At 47.9% G+C, this 18,321-nt stretch overlaps 1 protein-coding gene across 2 annotated transcripts in view; it reads left to right on the plus strand.

Annotated features, from left to right (window-relative positions):
• MKNK1 (MAPK interacting serine/threonine kinase 1) overlaps positions 1–18,307 on the plus strand; it is a 32,979-nt gene extending 14,672 nt beyond the window's left edge. The window contains exons 4-12 of one of the 2 annotated variants that reach the window (XM_007463941.1): positions 1,345–1,424; positions 2,989–3,062; positions 5,128–5,232; positions 8,322–8,377; positions 11,386–11,481; positions 13,595–13,789; positions 14,468–14,632; positions 16,082–16,125; positions 17,461–18,307. In XM_007463941.1, the coding sequence (XP_007464003.1) occupies positions 1,345–1,424; positions 2,989–3,062; positions 5,128–5,232; positions 8,322–8,377; positions 11,386–11,481; positions 13,595–13,789; positions 14,468–14,632; positions 16,082–16,125; positions 17,461–17,737 (1,092 nt within the window). In that variant the 3' untranslated portion in view covers positions 17,738–18,307. The remainder of the gene's footprint in view (positions 1–1,344; positions 1,425–2,988; positions 3,063–5,127; positions 5,233–8,321; positions 8,378–11,385; positions 11,482–13,594; positions 13,790–14,467; positions 14,633–16,081; positions 16,126–17,460) is intronic. The other variant, XM_007463940.1, reaches the window with a different exon arrangement.
• Positions 18,308–18,321: the final 14 nt, after the last annotated feature.

An 18,321-nucleotide genomic window follows, 5' to 3' on the forward strand; every position in this document is an offset into this window, starting at 1 on the left:
CCCTACAGGCATCCAACTGGCGAATCCTAGCGTCTCACGGTTGGAATGGAATTTCAAGGTAATCTGGTCCTCAGCCTCCCCTGTAACTCTTCACATAGTTTTCCGTGTTTGGCACCCGCCACCCCCATCTCTGGTAGCAGGAGCTCATTACCTCCTCAGAAAAGTATGCCATTGCTGAATAGTTGCCTGCTAGAAAGTTTTTCCTGACTTTGATCTGCTTGGTGAACAAACGAGCTGGATAGCTTCTGTGCCCCAGCACCTCACCTCTCTGACAGCTCAGAAAATGGGTTCAGTGGTCTACTAACAGACATGTACTTATTTAGAAAATTACTTGATTGTGGATGTTTGTGCTGCTGCATATTGGAGAAGTGTGAAGTGTCCTTGACAGCAGTCTTGGAATGAGGGAACCAGATGTCTGCCCACTCCGCACATGAAACTATAAGGCAGAGCCAGCTCTGCAGAATACTTGCCCACAGGCTCTCCTAGCAACGGTTTGGGGCTCTGGATGGGTCTGTAGAGATGTGCACGGTCAGCCAGTCCCTGTGTAAACCACCTGCTCAGCTGTTGGCTCCCCCATTCCTTCAGTCAGTACTTGCCAAGCATCTCCAGGTACAGGTGGGGAGGGGGAGCAGCCCACAGTATCGTAGGAGAGACAGAGCCTCTAGGTTCTGTGAGAAAAAGCTGTGTAGGCTATAAGCAGGTATAGGATAGCAAGGGCTTTGGAGGCAGCTCTGGGCTTGAATTGCAGCGCTGCCACTTACCAGAGCTGTGGGCAAAATGTTTTACCTCTGCCTATCTTTCGGGATTGTAAGGATTAAGGATTAAGGATTAACTGAGATTATGTACCTAAATGACTTAATACGGTGCCTGCCAAAGGTAGATTCTCAGAAGAATTGCAGAGGTGGCATCTGAGCTGGGCCTTGGGGCTTTAGTTCCTCTTCACTGTATCCCTTATTCCCCTTGCTCTTCCTCCAGCACTAGAAGATCCTTTAGTAGAGCTTGTAAATTCTTATCCTTAAAGCAGACAGAGATGTTTTCAGGGTAGGAGCTTGGTAGAGCTGGTTCTTTGTCTTGCTGGCTGCCTCGGTCTCCCCTGGGCGGCTGGGGGTAGCAACCTCACAGGCTTCGATGGTGATATACTTGGCCAGGGTCAAACAAGCCCAGGTGGGCTAGAAAGCCCTGGGGCCAGTCGGTTGCTTTGCTGACAGAGCCACAAGGCCTACTCCAGAATTGCGCTTAAAACTGGATTTGGGCTGAATTTGGCCTTGTGCTGTCCCAGAGGGCACCCGCTGAGGGGTGTTTTGACCAGGTGGGTGTATATGACAGATTTTATTTTTCACACAGATCATTGAAAAACGTGCAGGACACAGTCGGAGTAGGGTATTTCGGGAGGTGGAGACGCTGTATCAGTGTCAGGGAAACAAGTGAGTATAGTGTTGGGTTACTTGCTGCTTCTCTGGGGGGATGCTTGGCTGCAGAAAAGGAAGTTATTCTTACCGTCTCCTGACCCCAGCAGTTAGCTCTCTCTCTTTCCCCCAGAACTGTGTATAACTCCTTCCATCTTTCAGTGTTTAGAGAGAGAGAGAGAGAGAGGAGAAGCAGCAGCAGCAAAGAAGCTGTCTTCTATTTAGGCTGAAACACTGTACATATCAGGAATTTATGCAAGTTAGAAAAGCAAGCAATCTGAATCAGTGGCTGCTTGGGAAAAAATGGGGTTTTATTTCTTTCAAGCGCCTGTGGAAAGCAGGCTGACTGAGTGTTGCCTAGTAGAAATCTGTAGGGACCTGCTTTAGTTAATAGATGAGGATGATGAGAACTTTTAAGACTATTTGCGCTTTCTGTTCCTAGCATATTTATATACGTGCAGCTACTACTAAGGGTCCTGAAACCTTGTTTAACACTCGTTGCTTGATAACTGGGCCAAGGTGGTCTCTAGCCCCGTCTTAGTCTACTCACCACCCTCTCCAGATGAATGGCTCTCCCACTGTGGCTTTAAATCAGGGTGACCTCTAAGACGCTGCTCTCCCCTCTCTCTCCCTCCATTGGCAGGGTCAGCAGGGAGCCAGTGGCCAGTATTGATGGTTTTGTCATTAAGCTTGGAGGAAGGGGGCTGCTGTTGATTTAACTCCAGGCACTGCCTCTACAATCTTCTTTCAAATTAGGCCATTTGGCCATCTTATTTGGACGCCTTTTTGCTAGTAAATGTCCGGTGTCTCCCAAAATGGTCAGCATTTTTTATGAGAAACAGATTTTTATTTTCAGCCCTGCAGCTTCTGAGTTCAGCATTACAGACTCTACTTGGTTTATTTCGTTCTTTAAAAGAAAAAAAGCCCCCAACACCTCCAATATCCAGGCTGGTGGCTTCCCTACTGAGTTACAAGACGACCTTGTTGGCAGAGCTCAGTAATGCTCAGGCAGGCAGAGAGTGCTCACCGGGGAAGGCCACAAGTGCTACAGTGGCCGGGAACGCAGCCGTTTCATTAAGTAGCGCTTAGCAGTTAGGGTCTAGCGGTGCCCACGTTAGGCCCCAAGTCTATTTGACAGATGTTTCCATTTTCTCCAGGCAATGTAAATACTGCCCCGTGATTTATGGGCAAGAGGGAGGGCAGGTAATTATTTGCTGCTTGCCTCCAGGACACACACCTACTATTCAGTGTTATTAGCCGCAATTGCTTCCAGTCAGCTGCAGATTTTATTCAGTTTAATGTGACTGGGACTTTTTTATAACTCTACCTAGTGGGTTTTAGGGTTGGGGTTTGACAGCACAGACTTGGTGAAAACACCAGAGACTAAACATTATGGAAAGATAAGGTGACCTGAATCTTGCTAACACCATTGGCTACTTCTCAAACATGGGGCTTTAATAAGCATTCTGATTTCAAGTTGATTTCTGCCCTGTTACAGGGCATTGGTTTTTGTTTTGTTTTGTTTTTTCATTGTGTATTTGTAAGTGAGCTTCAATATATAATACTGTTTTCCCTATTTAAGGAACATTTTGGAGCTGATTGAGTTCTTTGAAGACGACACAAGGTTTTACTTGGTCTTTGAGAAATTGCAAGGAGGTACTTTCTGTTGAGTATGTGTTTGGACTTCTGATTAAGACCCAGGGCGGTGATCATCCATCATGAATCCCAGAGACTTCTAAAATGAGTCAAGCTAATAAAAAGGATGAAGGACTTAAAACTGCCCTTGATTTGGGAGAAGGGAGGCCGGAGGGAAGGATGTAATTAGCATTTTGCAGAACTCAGAATGTCACCTGTGTGGACTTCTATAAATGCCTTCTCATTATAATAGGACTCAATATAGATACATTTAGTCATCGATTTATCAATCCATTGTTTTGATACATTCACTATTTAATGAAGTTAATTATGGGGTGGGAGCTCTTGCATTCATTGTGAAGTCTAAAAAGGCTCACCAGAAGGTGCCATCCTTCAGATGGACAGATGCCATTCTCGACCATCACCACTATCACCCACACACGTGATCACCGGAATATATATTTAAGTTGCTTTTCTGACCTAGAGAAGCCCTTTCTCTCCCCATCACTCACCCAGCCCTGGGAAGCATTTGCAAGGTGAAGGTTAGGGAGGATGTCTGGAGCCTAGTGGAGGGCTACACGGAGGCCTTTGGTGGTTAAGGGAGCTCCATCACTTACTAGCTGTGTGACCTTGAGCAAGTCACGTAATCTTTCCCAACAGTATTCTCTATATCTGTAAATAAGGATAATGACAGCACCTACCTCCTTGGGACACTGTGCAGATTAAATGAGATAATTCATGTGAAATGCATAGCTCAGTGCCCCATAGGCACTAAGGGTTCAATAAATGTCAGCTGTAACAATTGGGTATGCTGGGGGCTATCTTAGAAGTGTGTAGAGTATTACTCTCCACTCTCCCTTTTAACAAATTTGAAAACAAGAGACGCAGTACAGTAGAGCAAGCCTGAGACCTAGCCAAGAGCCAGTTTTCTCAGAATGTTCCACAGCGTGTTGGGATGCTTTGATTGCTTTATCTGACAAGTGAAAGATCTTTCATCCCCTCCCCATGACAAAAGCCAGAGATAATAAGTAAACATGTGCCATTTTTAGGATACAGAGATGACACCTTCTGCCCCAAAATGCTGGCTTCCAGTGGTGAGCACAGACCACATGGAGCCAAGCCATATGTTCGTGCCTGTGTCCACCCCGCCCCTCCCAACCACACCAGCACCATGAATTACCTACCTGAGATGCTTGATGCAGCCGGGGTCATCAGTAACTATCACTTAGAGCGCAGCTCTACTGAGGGCAGACTCAGCGGGTAAAGAGAGTGTGTGGTTGGCTCAGGAAAACCCATCCCCCCAGGAGTCAGACCATAGGTCCTGCTGAGGAGAAGTCTGCACAGGCTCCGAGACCTGACTTACTGGGCTTGGGTCCTGATGATGCCACCACTTCCTGGTGTATGATCTTGAGCAAGTTGCCTAACCTTTCTTGGCTTCAGGTTCCCCATCTATAGCTATGTAATGGGGATGACTCTATTTTGTACATCTTGTACAATTGCAGTGAGGATAAGATAATCTATTTAAAGAGTATCACATAGTGTTTGGTATATAGTTAACTACCCAGTAAATGTTAGCCATTGACAACAAAATAATAATAACAATAATAATAATAAATGGGAAAGTTCGGGGGGAAAGCCATTTTTTTCCCTTTACTAGACCTTTACATAACGCGTAAGGGTGTGGCTTTTCCATTCGAAGGCATGTGCTTTTGTTTGGACTGAGATCAGATGCAAGGGAGGAAAAGTTCCTCTAGAGAGGCCCCCAACCTCATGTGGATTCACTTTTAGTTCTTTTCAATTTCAGAAGCCGAATCTGCCCCAGTGGCATTAATATTTTTTGGTCACTTAAATGGTATTCTCTCTCCCTTCTGTGCTTATCATAAACAGGTACAGAAGATAGGCTTCCAGTTCTGTTTGGTCCAGTTTTGTGCTGGTACCTGCTCTGTGCCAGGTACCACACTGCTGCTGGACATTTAGCGATGAATAAGCCTATGTCCCCACCCCAAACTTTTGAAAACTTGGCCTCTGAGAAGTTACACTTACTAGAGCCTGAAAAGGCATTATTCTGTGTCCCTCTGCTCTCCAGGCTCCATCCTGACCCACATCCAGAAGCAGAAGCAATTCAACGAGCAAGAAGCCAGCCGAGTGGTGCAGGATGTTGCCGCAGCCCTTGACTTCCTGCACACCAAAGGTTAGCCAGGCCTTGGCTGTGGTGGGTGGATTGGGCTGGTTGCCTCTAGGACCAAGGGAGAGGGGCAGGCCAGGTAGAGGGCTGGGCCAGGAGCCGTACAGCTGGCAGGCCCACCCAGGAGGGTGAGGGGGCAGGCCAGGGTGGCTTCTAGATCTCTGATATGAATGGTGGGTAGATGTGGAGCTATTAAGCAGGATAGGGATACAGGAGAAAGAGCAAGCAGTAAAAAAAATGAATTTCATGCTGAACAAGGTATGTCTGAGTGTGTGTATGTGAATGATCCTTAACTAATGAAGAATGCAAAACTCATGCATAATATGACCTAGACTCTAGTATAAATATTTGGGTATTATTCAGTCTAGTCTTTTAAAATATATCCCTGTATCTCTTTTTTCAAAATTGGCATGGTAGTATACCTATAGTTTTATATCTTGTTCACAATAAATGGGAAATGCATTTTTCTATTAACATGGTGAGTTTGAGGTATCTTGAACATTGTGTAAATAGCAAGCTACTATTGTTTGAATTACACTTCAGTTTACAGTTCCTTAGCTAGAACTTTTGTATTAAATTAAATATTTTTGCAATTATATGTTTTTGCATTTCTTGAAATATGTTTGACTATTACATATGTTTTTAAAATTTGCCTAACAGCAGTGCCATGGCAAAAATGAATTCTGGCTTCACCTTTTTACCAGCTGTGTGCTCTCTTAGTAACAATGCCTGCCTCCTAGAGCTATGGTGAGAATTAAGAGAGATAATAATGACATCATCAACAGTAGCTAACACTTACATAGCCCTTGTTATGTGCCAGGCACTATCCTGGACCTTTTATGTATATTGATTCGCTTACATAATTGTGTGTCTCTTGTGTATGTGTTGTATACTTGTAACATATACATATATAGGTGGAGCATAGTGCCCGGCACATAGTAGTTCTTCAGTAACATTTCTTCCACCCTCCTCCCCCACCAGGCAGAAGGCATTTTTACTCCACATACTGATTCCCTTAAAATTACGCACTCTGCCTGGCGGGCGTGGAGGTGGAGCACATGCTCTGAGACTTAGTTCTGCTCCCTTCACTTCCATGGACGTTGGCCAGCCCCATTGGTTGTGAGCGCTCAGGTCCACTTGCAGGCATGCTGCTCCCGCATACCACTATGTGCCAGTGATACCATGCAGACTGGTGAGACATGTGCTGGAGGAGAGGTTCACCAGTCCACCTCGCTTCCTCCCGTGGCTGAGGAGAGTGCTCCATGCTGACGCTGCCCATGTTGGGGGCCTGACTTGCACATGGGATGAAAATTCCTAGAAGGGGATGTCTGTACTTTGCACAGCATGATGAATAGCAGTAGTTCTGTTTCTGAAAGCTGGGATGCATGTACGTAACACCTGCCTGACAGAGATTTACAACTGCTCCCCAAGCTGCCTCTGTAGATTGCAAAACTGGGTCATGCTTTTTATAAGTTCCATACCTTGGAGGGGGGTAAAGGCAGGGTTTTTTGTGTGTTTTTTTGTGTTTGTTTTTTTTTTTTTTTTACCAGAATGCACTACAGGGAACAGAGGCTGGGGGGGTCTTAGGAGTTCTGAAGTGCTAGTTAACATCTAGCTGGCCAGCTGCCCATGTGACTAGAAGTTGGAGGGGATGAAAAACGATTTGCAGCTGAACTTGGCTGTTTTCTAAATAACTTTATGCTGGAAAGATGAATTGGGCTAGAATGGGTCAGCCTGAAACAAGTTCCATATTTTAAATACTGGACATACTGCAGCTCAACCTCTGGGAAATGAACCGGAGCAGTTCGATGGCCGGTGTGCTCACCAAGGAGGCCCACTATTACGGCCTGGCTCTCAGTTTGCAGGCCGGGGGACAATGGGGCCATCGGCACCTATTTGGAGAGTAAGGCTCCACGTGTGGCTCATGATCCTTTTGTGGGAGCATTTGCTGTAATGGAAAATATCTTTCACTTTTAGCGCGGCAAGCTGCAGCCCAGCTCAGTTTGTGCAGCCTGGACGTAGTTGCTCTGGGTTCTTATTCAGTTAGGTGACTGATGGAGTTACTTAGCCTGCTGGAGCTCAGGTTCTTCTTCCCTAGAGAAGTGCCTCCTGCTGGGGATCTAGAGGGCTGCCTGAGAAGTTGATCAGCAAGGGAGTTGTAGTGAAGCAGAATCTGCTTTTCCCCATTATTCCACGAATCCTCTGCTGCTTCCCAGTACTTCCAAGCAGTAGCTGTTTGGCTTTTGCTTGACTTTACAGCCCTCTATCTCTGTGCCGTACACTCTGCAGGAGGAAAAAGGAATGGGAGCTTTCTGTGTCCACCACTAGAACACCATGGCCATGAGTTGGTTCTTTGTCTCTGTCTTTGGTTAAAGGGGTTTGCCCCCGGGTGCCTTCTTGGCCACTTCAGCAACTTTTAATGCCTCACAGGGTAGGCTGTAAATCCGCAGTCTCCTTCAAGGAGGTCTGACCAAAATACAGGAGAGGTTTCTCTTAAGAACAGCACCCTCGGGCCAAAGCAGTCCTTGCTGAGCTTCTGGCAGGGCTGTCTTGGACATGCAGAGCAGGTGAGAAGGGAACCAGACAAGCTTTGGGAGGCTTGTTAACTAACGCTTGATCCTCTGAACATTCAGGGAGTCCCACTGAAGGAATCTTTCTTTTTTGAATCGGCCACACAAGAAGAAATGAGGTAGAGCAGTCCCAGCCCCCTGAGATGCTCTTAAACAAGGCACTAATTATTTCTTCATTGCTCTTCCAAGCATCGCTGTTTGCAGGGCTCTTTGCTGTGCTTCATATTAGGCTGCTTATTCTGGGTTGTCAGTGCGGTGCTGAGAGGTAGGCTGGCTGGGATTCATTTAGCCCTTCTTATCCCTGACTGACTTCTAAGCTTCCGCTTCAAAAGAACTTGCAGAATCAACTGTGCTTTTGGTTTGTGTCTCTGGTTACTTCTGCCTCCCGCAGCTAGTTGATTTTTTAATGTACCATAATTGGGAATTAATCTGCGAACAACAGCATTTGGAAAAAATTAATTGTGTGTGGAATGTTTGATACTCAAGTGCATATGTTAACCATTTCTTTGCTCTTTGTCATTTCAGGCATTGCTCACCGTGATCTGAAGCCAGAAAATATATTGTGTGAATCTCCAGAAAAGGTACTTAGGGCCTGATTTGGGATGTCACAGTTCATACTGACTCAGGGAAGCCACCCTTACTTTCAATGTAAATCACTGGCAGCTCTCTCGGCCTCAGGTACCAAGTTGAACTGATTATTATAGGCACATGAGAATATTATACCTAACGTGTAGTGTTTCTACATCCCAAGTAGGGCTAATCCTTGGCCCTTCTGTGCTCTTTATCAGCAGATTGGCTTAAGCCTGAGTGTTTGTAAAATATATGAGACTTGCACAAAATGAATGTTTTCTAATCCGACGCACCTACCTTTAGAGCAGTAGATGTGAGTCAGATAGCACCTCCATCTTACATCAAGCAAATCTCTGCCTGTAAATGATGTTTATGTTATGGTATATATGCCTGCCGGTGTCCATCACTAGAAGTGATAATTAGGAAGCAAGTTCTTGAAAAGGTTCCATTTTTATTTCCAAAGGTGCCCATTAAAAAGAAGACATTTATACTTGGTGTTGAACAAATGCAACCTATTTTAATCTTTATCTTAATCTACTAGTAAATGGTAGTGTTTGCATCTTCATAGCACGTATGAATTTGACAAAGTCTTTGTTTGTTAGGAGGGACTTAGGCCCAGGTGGTTTTGATGGCCCACATTCCTTGCTGTGTGTGTATACATGTGCATATACATGACACACGTGTCTTGGTCAGGATTAGGGGAGAACTCATAAATAAGGAGTGGCTGTGAGGGAACATGTGAGTCAGCCTGCTACTTACAACGCTTTTGTGGGGAATAGAAATGTATTCGCTCAAATAAATCTTGTGACTTCCTGTCAGTGGCTCTGGCATAAAACTTTATAATTTATCATGATTATCATTATGGTTATTATTAATAATTATGTTTAACATTTCTTGAGCACTTAACATTGTACCAGGCACTTACACTTGTTTTATCTAGTATTTATAAAATCTCATGAGGTAGACACTATTATTATATTCATTTTATGGGGATAAGGAAACTGAAGCTTAGATAGATTTAGAAACTTGCCCAAAGTCACTCAGCTGTTAAGTAGTAGAGATTAAAACTAAGGTAGTCTGACCCCAGACTCCACTGGTGCTCTGAACTACTCTGTCATAGTGCCTCTGGTTTACAGTGTACTTTCATGTCCTTTGTTTCATTTGATCTTCATGACACAGGTTTGTTGCCCCTTTTTATGGCTGACGTTAAAATTAAGAGAGACTGAGTGTAAAAAGACATCATCAAGAAAGTGAAAAAACAACCCATAGAATGGGAGAAAATATTTGCAAGTCATATGTCTGATAAGGGTTTAATATCCAAAATATATAAAGAACTTCTAAAACTCAATATCAAAAAGACAACTTAATTTAAAAATGGGCAAAGGGCTTGAAAAGACATTTCTCCAAAGAAGGTATACAAATGGCCAGCAAGAACATGAAAAGATGCTCAACATCCTTAGTCATCAGGGAAATGCAAATCAAAACCACAGTGAGATACCATGTCACACCTACTGGGATAGTTACAATACAGAAAATAGAAAATATAAAGAGTTGATGAGGATGTGGGGAAATTGGGACTCTTCCCCATCGCTGGTGGGAATATAAAACGGTTCAGCCACTGTGGAAGACAGTTTGGCAGTTCCTCAAAAAGCTAAGCAAAGCATTACCATAGCACTCAGCAATTCCACACCTATGTATATACCCAAAAGAGTTGAAGACAGAGACTTGAACATCAGTGTTCATAGCAGCACTAGTCATGATAGCCAAAGCTGGAAACAGCCCAAGTGTTCATCAACAGATGAATGGCTGAACAAAATGTGGTATATCTGTATAATGGAATATTGTTCAGCCGTAAAACAGAATGAAGTTCTGATGCGTGCTACCACATGGATGAACCTTGAAACCAGTATGCTAAATGAAATAAGCCAGACACAAAAGGACAAATTTTGTGTGATTCCACTTATATGAAATATCTGGAATAGGCAAATTCATAGAGACAAAAAGTAGATTAAATGTTACTGGGGCTGGAGAGAGGGGGAATGGGGAGTTATTGCTTAATGGGTAGAGTTTCTGTTTGATGTGATGTGACAGTTTTGGAAACATACTGGTAATGGTTGCCCAACAGCATGAATGTAATAATGCTACTGAATTGTACACTTGAAAATGGTTAAAATGGCATGTTTCTGTTATATATATTTTAAACACAATGAAAAAGAGAAGCTAAGTGAAAAAGAAAAGAAGAAAGCTAGAATGTAAGGCAGAGAAAAGGGAGGGAGGAAAGAGAGGTGGGAGCTGCAGTAGGTAAATGGCAAGTGGGGACTAGCACTTTTGCCTGGCTCACTGTGCTACTCTGCCACACAGGCCATTCTCATGCACGCACACAGCGCCTCCCACTTGGCTCCAGAGATGACTCATGCTCTCTGCAGTCTCGGGTGCAGCATCTAGTCCCAGTGGACTGGGCTGCTATGTTGATGCTGCCTAGAGTGACCAACCATCCCAGTTTGCTCGGGCCTAAGGGATTTCCTGGAATGCAGGACTTCCGGTGCTTAAACCCAACAAAACCCCAAGTAAGCAAAGACAGGTTGGTCACCCTAAGCCACCTGAGGTGGTCAAGTGTTTTATGCAAAACTCCTTTGCCCTGCAGTGAGTGAGCTACAAGGAGTCTTTCAGGAATACATGCTAACTTCTCTAACTTCTGAGTTGCAACCTACATTGTTGGCAAGAGTTCCATAGGTTTGCTCCTTGTCTTATACGAAGTTCACAACCACAGTCTGATGCCGTGTAGTGCACACATTTTCTCCTAGTCAGGAAATAAGAAAAGAGCATGGAGAAGAGAACACCTTAGGACAAATCCTCAGGTGATTTCTAGTTCACTCAAGAAGAGGAAACATGACTGTCAGGTAAAGCTGGGCTTCAGTGTGGCAGCCACACTGTGGCAGTGTACCCACATAGACACACTGTCTCCTCACGCCCTTTGGCTGCTCCTATTTGTAACTTTGCTTCCTGCTTTCCATTTCAGGTGTCTCCGGTGAAAATCTGTGACTTTGACTTGGGCAGTGGGGTGAAACTGAACAACTCCTGCACCCCCATAACCACACCAGAGCTGACCACTCCAGTATGTATGGCTGGGCACCTGTGCCCTCTCCTTCTGAGCTCCTGTCCCTAATGCTCTGGAGACCAGAACAGAGGGCTAAGGAAGGGAAACCAAGTGTATCTGCTGCTGCTTGAGTTGTTATTTGGCCTCACTTCCTATCTTAACAACCACCCCCATCCCCCAACCCTCCCCTCCTTAGGTGCTAGTGGAACTGACATTAGAGCTTTCAGTTTGGGGTGGGTCCACTGCTAATGAGGAGACAAATTATATCCATAAGAACAGGCTGAGCCCTGACTCCTGACCCAGGTAAAGACAGACACTACTCTCAGGCCCACTCTTGCATATGAGCATGTGGACAGCTCCCATTCCCATGGTGGAGTCGGGGCGCGTCCACCTTATGGTGAAGGTTAGGGAGCTTGGCCTCTGTGGCAAGAACTGAGAGGTCTTTGCACGTAAGGGCCTGGCTGAGTTATCCTGTTGCTTCTCTTACTTCCCATTTCCTGCCCAGATGGTGCTGCTGGGAGCTATTTCTTACTAAGACATCTCCTGTACATACTGGATATACCATAATTATTATAATTCTTTTGAGATTTGCACACTTCAAAAGTGAGTTTTCTAATTTTTTTTTTTTTTTTGGCTGCATGGGGCCTTTGTTGCTGTGCGCAGGCTTTCTCAAGTTGCGACAAGCAGGGGGCTACTCTTCGTTGCAGCACGCAGGCTCAGCAGTTGCGGCGCGCGAGCTTAGTTGCTCTGCGGCATGTGGGATCTTCCCGGACCAGGGCTCAAACCCGTGTCCCCTGCATTGGCAGGCAGATTCTTAACCACTGCGCCACCAGGGAAGTCCCTAATAATCTTTTTTTAAGACGCTTTAAAATATGCCCATGTCTCATTCTAAGCAACACTATTAGAGATGTCTCTGTATTAGCTTCTACTACACTGAGCTACCTTATTCTCAAAGTCATTGACTCTGATTGCCAGTGACAAAGAAAATGTCCTTTCTCCACTCACCATCTTCCCATCAAATTAGTTGTGTATGTTGCAGGGCTGGGGGGAGGGTTGCCTCCTGGTGAGCCTGAAATAGTGAAGAGGGAAGCAAAAAGAGTTTGTTTTGTTTTTATCAGCAGTCTTCTATGCAAGTATGGGAGGAAGGAATCCTGGATTCTTGACCTGGGTTTGCCACTGATGTGCTTGAACAAATCCCTTTCCCACTCTAGTCCTTGGTTTTCCCATCCATAAATGGGAGAAGTGAGGAGATCAGCTTCGTTCTAAGAGCTCTCCTAGCTTTGATGGTCTCTTAATTCTAAATTCTTATTCTTCCATGCTCAAAGCTAGCAGGGAAGCTTGGCAGGACTTCACTTTAAGAAGTCCTTGCTGGGCTTCCCTGGTGGCGCAGTGGTTAAGAATCCACCTGCCAGTGCAGGGGACACAGGTTTGATCCCTGGTCCGGGAAGATCCCACATGCCACAGAGCAACTAAGCCCGTGTGCCACAACTACTGAGCCTGCGCTCTAGAGCCCATGAGGCACAACTACTGAAGCCCGCATGCCTAGAGCCCGTGCTCTGCAACAAGGGAAGCCACCGCAATGAGAAGCCCGTGCACCGCAACCAAGAGCAGCCCCTGCTCGCCACAACTAGAGAAAAGTCTGCACGCAGCAACAAAGACCCAACTCAGCCAAAAATAAATAAATAAATAAATAAATTTATAAAAAGAAAAAGAAAGAAATAAATCCTTGCTTTTTGGAATTGGATCTCCTCCCAAGAGCTATGCTCCTGGTACATGGAAGTATCTGCTCACTGAGTGACTTTACAGAGAGCCAGGGCAGGGAGAGATGCCTGGAGCTTCTTGACCAAGGGTCTCTGCCTACTGGAGAAGGACCTGAGAAGATAAGAAGGTAACCTGGAGCTAACTGGTCCTGTGGATTGTGGGGAATGATAGCACTCAGTTTACAAATGTCCAGTGGCCCAGCTTTTCTAAGTGCCTGGGTGGCACCAGTCAAGCTCTCTGGCCGACTTTCTCGACAGCTGCTTACTCTGCAACTCCATCCTCTTGCTCAAGTCCCATTACGGTCCCCTCCCTGTGACTAAGCCTCTCTCTTCTCTGCCATTTCCCCCTCTCCACCTCTGGCCCCGCCCAGTGTGGCTCTGCAGAATATATGGCCCCTGAGGTGGTAGAAGTCTTCACGGATAAGGCCACTTTTTACGACAAGCGCTGTGACCTGTGGAGCCTGGGTGTGGTCCTCTACATCATGCTGAGTGGCTACCCGCCCTTTGTGGGTCACTGCGGAGCCGACTGTGGCTGGGACCGGGGAGAGGTCTGCACAGTGTGCCAGGTGAGCACAGGGCCCGCTGGGAGGTCAGGCGGCTGGGGGAGGCCAAGCAGGACTGGGCTTGTTGATTGTGCCTGATCTGGAATGGGGTGTGTCGTGCCCTTTCTTCTCAGTCCAAGAGCAGCCACCAGGTGAGATGGAGATCATCAGGCCCTCAGCCCAGAGAGGAGTTCAGGGGTGGATTGTTAGAGAATATCATTCCTGAGCTGAGTGAGTCTCAAAGGAGGAGTCTGGCCCCCTCCAGGAGGGGAAGAGAGGCAAGAAATGCAAGTAGAAGGAACAGCACGAGCAAAGATAGGAGGTTTGAAACAGTGGTGTATGTTGAGGGAGGAAGAGGAAGGATAAGGATTCTGGTGGCGGGAGATGAGCCCGGTCATCTGGATGGAGGGCCCTGGATGAAAGGCCGAGGAATTGGGCATTGTTCTCTAGTTGACATTCCTCACTCATTACCCACCTGGCCCTCCAAGTAGCATTGCCATCCCACCCACCCAGGGTGTTCTGTGTGGTTGGATGATTTAGGGGAAGGTGGGGGTTGGGGAAGGGACCCTAGTCTGGGAAATACCCAGGCCACTAGCTGCAGGTGCAGCTGAGGTCGATAGGACCCACATGATCAGACCATGACAGGCACACCCTGCCCATCCCCTGGCCAGTGTGCCCTCAGTAGGAATCTTCTTTACCTAGAACAAGCTGTTTGAGAGCATCCAGGAAGGCAAGTATGAGTTTCCTGACAAGGACTGGGCTCATATCTCCAACGAGGCCAAAGACCTCATCTCCAAGCTCCTGGTTCGAGACGTGAAACAGAGACTGAGTGCCGCCCAAGTTCTGCAGCACCCATGGGTGCAGGGGGTGAGTGACTGGTTGGGGGAGTGGGGGCGTCCACCTCTTCAGGGCTGCAGCAAGCCATGAGGAAGCTCTCACACCTCCGTGGCTGATCTCAGCTGGAGGGAGCCGGATGGCAGCTTCAACCCCTGTGCACGTAGAACTGAACTGACCCCTGGCCTAACCCCACACCGAGTGCCTTACCGATATCACTGGCTCAGCTCTGACCTTGGCCACAGACTAAGCCCCAGGTGGCGCATGCCCCTCTGGAACGGAAGAGGCCTCTGGGAGATTCTCCGTGTGCATCCCACTATTGGCAGAGGCACACAGCAGAGGGAGCAGCCTGAATGGTAGCACCATCCCCTTATACAGAAATTTCGTTAGCTGAGAGCGTGCAGAAACAAGGCCTTTCCACCCTGCTTGCTGTGCAGCTGCATTGGGGGCTCATAGGTTCCCCTTGTGCTGCTGGGGTCTGGCTGCAGCTTTCCTGAAAGGCAAAGGCTGGTGTTTTCCCCAAAGGAAGGCTCCAAGTCTTCACTAGAAAACATTTTTAACCATCCTCCTCAGTTAATCATGATAGCAGACCTCTGTCCCTCCAAGGGGTCTGCCAAACCTCCTGTGATTTACTGTGTCTTCTTGGTCTGCCAGTCCCTAGCCAGCCTCAGTGGAAGGAAGCAAGCATTGCCAGCCCCAGTTACAGGTGGGAACCCAATCCGTGGGTCTGCAAGTGGCTGATTCCCAACCACCCAAGAGCTGCTGCAGCCACCCAAGTGCTGCATCACTGAGCACTTACCACATGCCAGACACTGGCAGTAGTGGGAGGAGCGAGACCCAAGCCCTGTCTTCATGTTCTGATGGGGAGAGGGAACCAAGGGAATAAATGATAGGTTAGTATGACAAAAGTGTTATCGAAAGTGCTCAGGGGCTTCCCTGGTGGCGCAGTGGTTGAGAGTCCACCTGCCGATGCAGGGGACACGGGTTCGTGCCCCAGTCCGGGAAGATCCCACATGCCACGGAGCGGCTGGGCCTGTGAGCCAGGGCCGCTGAGCCTGCGCATCCGGAGCCTGTGCTCTGCAACGGGAGAGACCACAACAGTGAGAGGCCCGCGTACCGCAAAAAAAAAAAAAAAGTGTTCAGGGCACCAAAGGACAAGGACCCACCTCTGCTTGGGACAGGGGTTGGGGGGCAGCAAGGAAGGGGGACTGTCTCATGGGAGAAGTGACCCTGGAGCTGGGTCTCGGAGGGTGATTAGGACTTTGCCAAGTAAAGAGAGGGCTCTCCATGCAGAGGCAGCTGGGTTGGGGTGTGTGCCTTGCTTTCTGTCTCCTTGGAAGGTCTGACCCTGCAGGCACGCATGGGCAAGTCCCTGTGCTGGGCCCGAGCTTCTAGTAACCTACCCACTCCGCTGGCTTGGGTGGGGGCAGCTCTTGAAAGAGGGAGCAGCGCTTACCCACACATCTGTCCTTCCCGTTCTAGCAAGCTCCAGAAAGGGGACTCCCCACGCCGCAAGTCCTCCAGAGGTAAATGCTCCTGCTGCACTCCACGCCCTTGCTCATTTGTCTTTGACTTTCCCCTCAAGCTCTCAGCCACACTGGGGCCCATTCCCCCGTGGGGGACGGGGAGTCCATCTCTTGGCTCAGGTATCCTCTTCCTGAATGGGCTCCTGGCCTCCCTCTCCTTGCTCCTCTTCCTTGTCTCCCTCTACACTAGGTCTGGCTCCCTCTCTTCTCTTCTTCCACCTGGATGGCTTCCCCTGCCCCAGCATCTTTGAGATCCCGCCTTAGGCTGTTTGCAGGAGAAAAACCTGTTTTGTGGATCCACATGAATCCTAACTGGAAATCACTATTTACAGCCCGAAGCATACCAAGGTTTCCTTCTACTGCTGCGGGTTGGTGAAAGTAGCAGGAACCTGGGGCCTTGTAAGGCAGAGGGACCAAGTGTCGTATTCACTACTAGACAATAATAATGGCCACTGTATAGGAAATACTTAACCACCCGCCAGGTATTGTACTAAGGGCTTTACATATATTGAATCTCATAAGCTTTACGATACATTTAAAAGAGAGGTGCTCCTGTTGCCCCATTTTATAGATGTGAAAACTGAGGAATAGATAAATCAAGTTAACTTACTCAAGGCTACACAGTAGCCTAGGGAGTGGGACTTTGAACCCAGATGTGTTTGACTCTAGTGCCTTTTAACACTAGATCATGTTCCCAGTGAGCACTCCCTATTCCCCAAGGGCCAGGGCTAAATAAAGCCTCATGGGAAGCCCTCTGGGAACCAACCTCCTGGCCAGTTTCCGGGAGTTAAACAGGGAAGTATTACACCTTTATAGTCACAGTTCATTTGAGCCCAGCTTGGGTTCCTCCCTGATTCTTTAGAGCTGCACCCAGATGCCTTGAGGCTCCAAACCTCAGATCCACCTTAGAAAACTGATTCAGCAAACCCAGAGTGCCCGTTACATGCTAGCCCTGAGCTGGGTTCTGGGCACACAGACGTAAAGGCACAGCCCCTGCTCTTGGAGCCGCCTGTCCTGACGGAGGAGAGGGATGTACGTGGGTGAGTTTCAAGTGCGTGACCCTTCCTCTGGCAGAGCGTGTGCAGGGCTCAGAAGAGGGGGCTCTGGATGGAAGGCGGCATTTGTCCCAACTCTTAAGTCCAGAGACTGTTCTTCCAGCCCCAGTGAAGTCAGATTCCAAACCTATGCAAGAACTTCTTCAGAGAGCAGCCTGTGCCAGCTCAGAAAAATCCAGCGGGAGCGTAGAACTGCAGCAACTGGTGCGGGTGTCGAGGAGCTGGCTGGTGGACCTCACTGAGCCCTGCCTCCCTCTCTTTGCTCCCCCCATCCCTGCAGAAATAGCAGCACAATGGACCTGACGCTCTTTGCGGCCGAGGCCATCGCCCTTAACCGCCAGCTGTCTCAGCACGAGGAGAGTGAACTGGCGAAGGAGTCAGAGGCGCTGGCTGAGGGCCTCTGCTCTGTGAAGCTTTCCCCTCCGTCCAAGTCACGCCTGGCCCGCCGGAGGGCGCTGACCCAGGCAGGCCGCAGTGGAGACACGCAACCGAGCCCGACACCCACAGTGCTCTGTCCCACTCCTGGCCCCAGGCCTAGTTCCACTGGAAACCTGTGAGGGGCCTGCTCTGCGGCTTCATCCAGGCCTTTTCATCCACAAAGGCACTCGTCCTCCTTTCCCCAGAGTCCTCAAGGAAAAAGCTTTTTCCTAAGGGGTTGTCTTTGAAAGGGAAACTATCACTTGTCACTTTGCATAATTGCCTGCGGCAGGGACATCTCTTTACTGGGCTCCTGCCCACCTGCTCACCCGCCTGCGGATCGAGGATCCAGCCCGCTCTCACCGGCTGGGGCTGCAGCCTTCAGGGAGCCAGCCTTGAGAAGCGTCAGTTGACAGAGGCTCTTCCCTCTCTCTGCACTGTCACCCCTCTCTGGCGTCCTTCCACCTTCCTCTGTCCTCCGGACGTCCTCCCCCTTGGCTGAGGGAAGCCATCGCCTCAATTCAAGGAAGGGCAGGGAGCCTTCTGCATTCAGGAAGCCAGATCAGTCTTCCAGTCGATAGCTCAGAGAAGCACATAATCTTTCTTTGCCATGACCACAATGCGTCCGTCATTTATCATCCTCTTCCTGGTTTGGGATTGCTGCTGAAGTCAGTATTATTTCGTTTTTTACAATATTTGGCATTTTTTCTAACGTGCTCTTCCG

This window comes from Lipotes vexillifer, unplaced genomic scaffold (assembly GCF_000442215.2).
Source record: "Lipotes vexillifer unplaced genomic scaffold, Lipotes_vexillifer_v1.1 scaffold13, whole genome shotgun sequence".
Taxonomy (NCBI): Eukaryota; Metazoa; Chordata; class Mammalia; order Artiodactyla; family Lipotidae; genus Lipotes; species Lipotes vexillifer.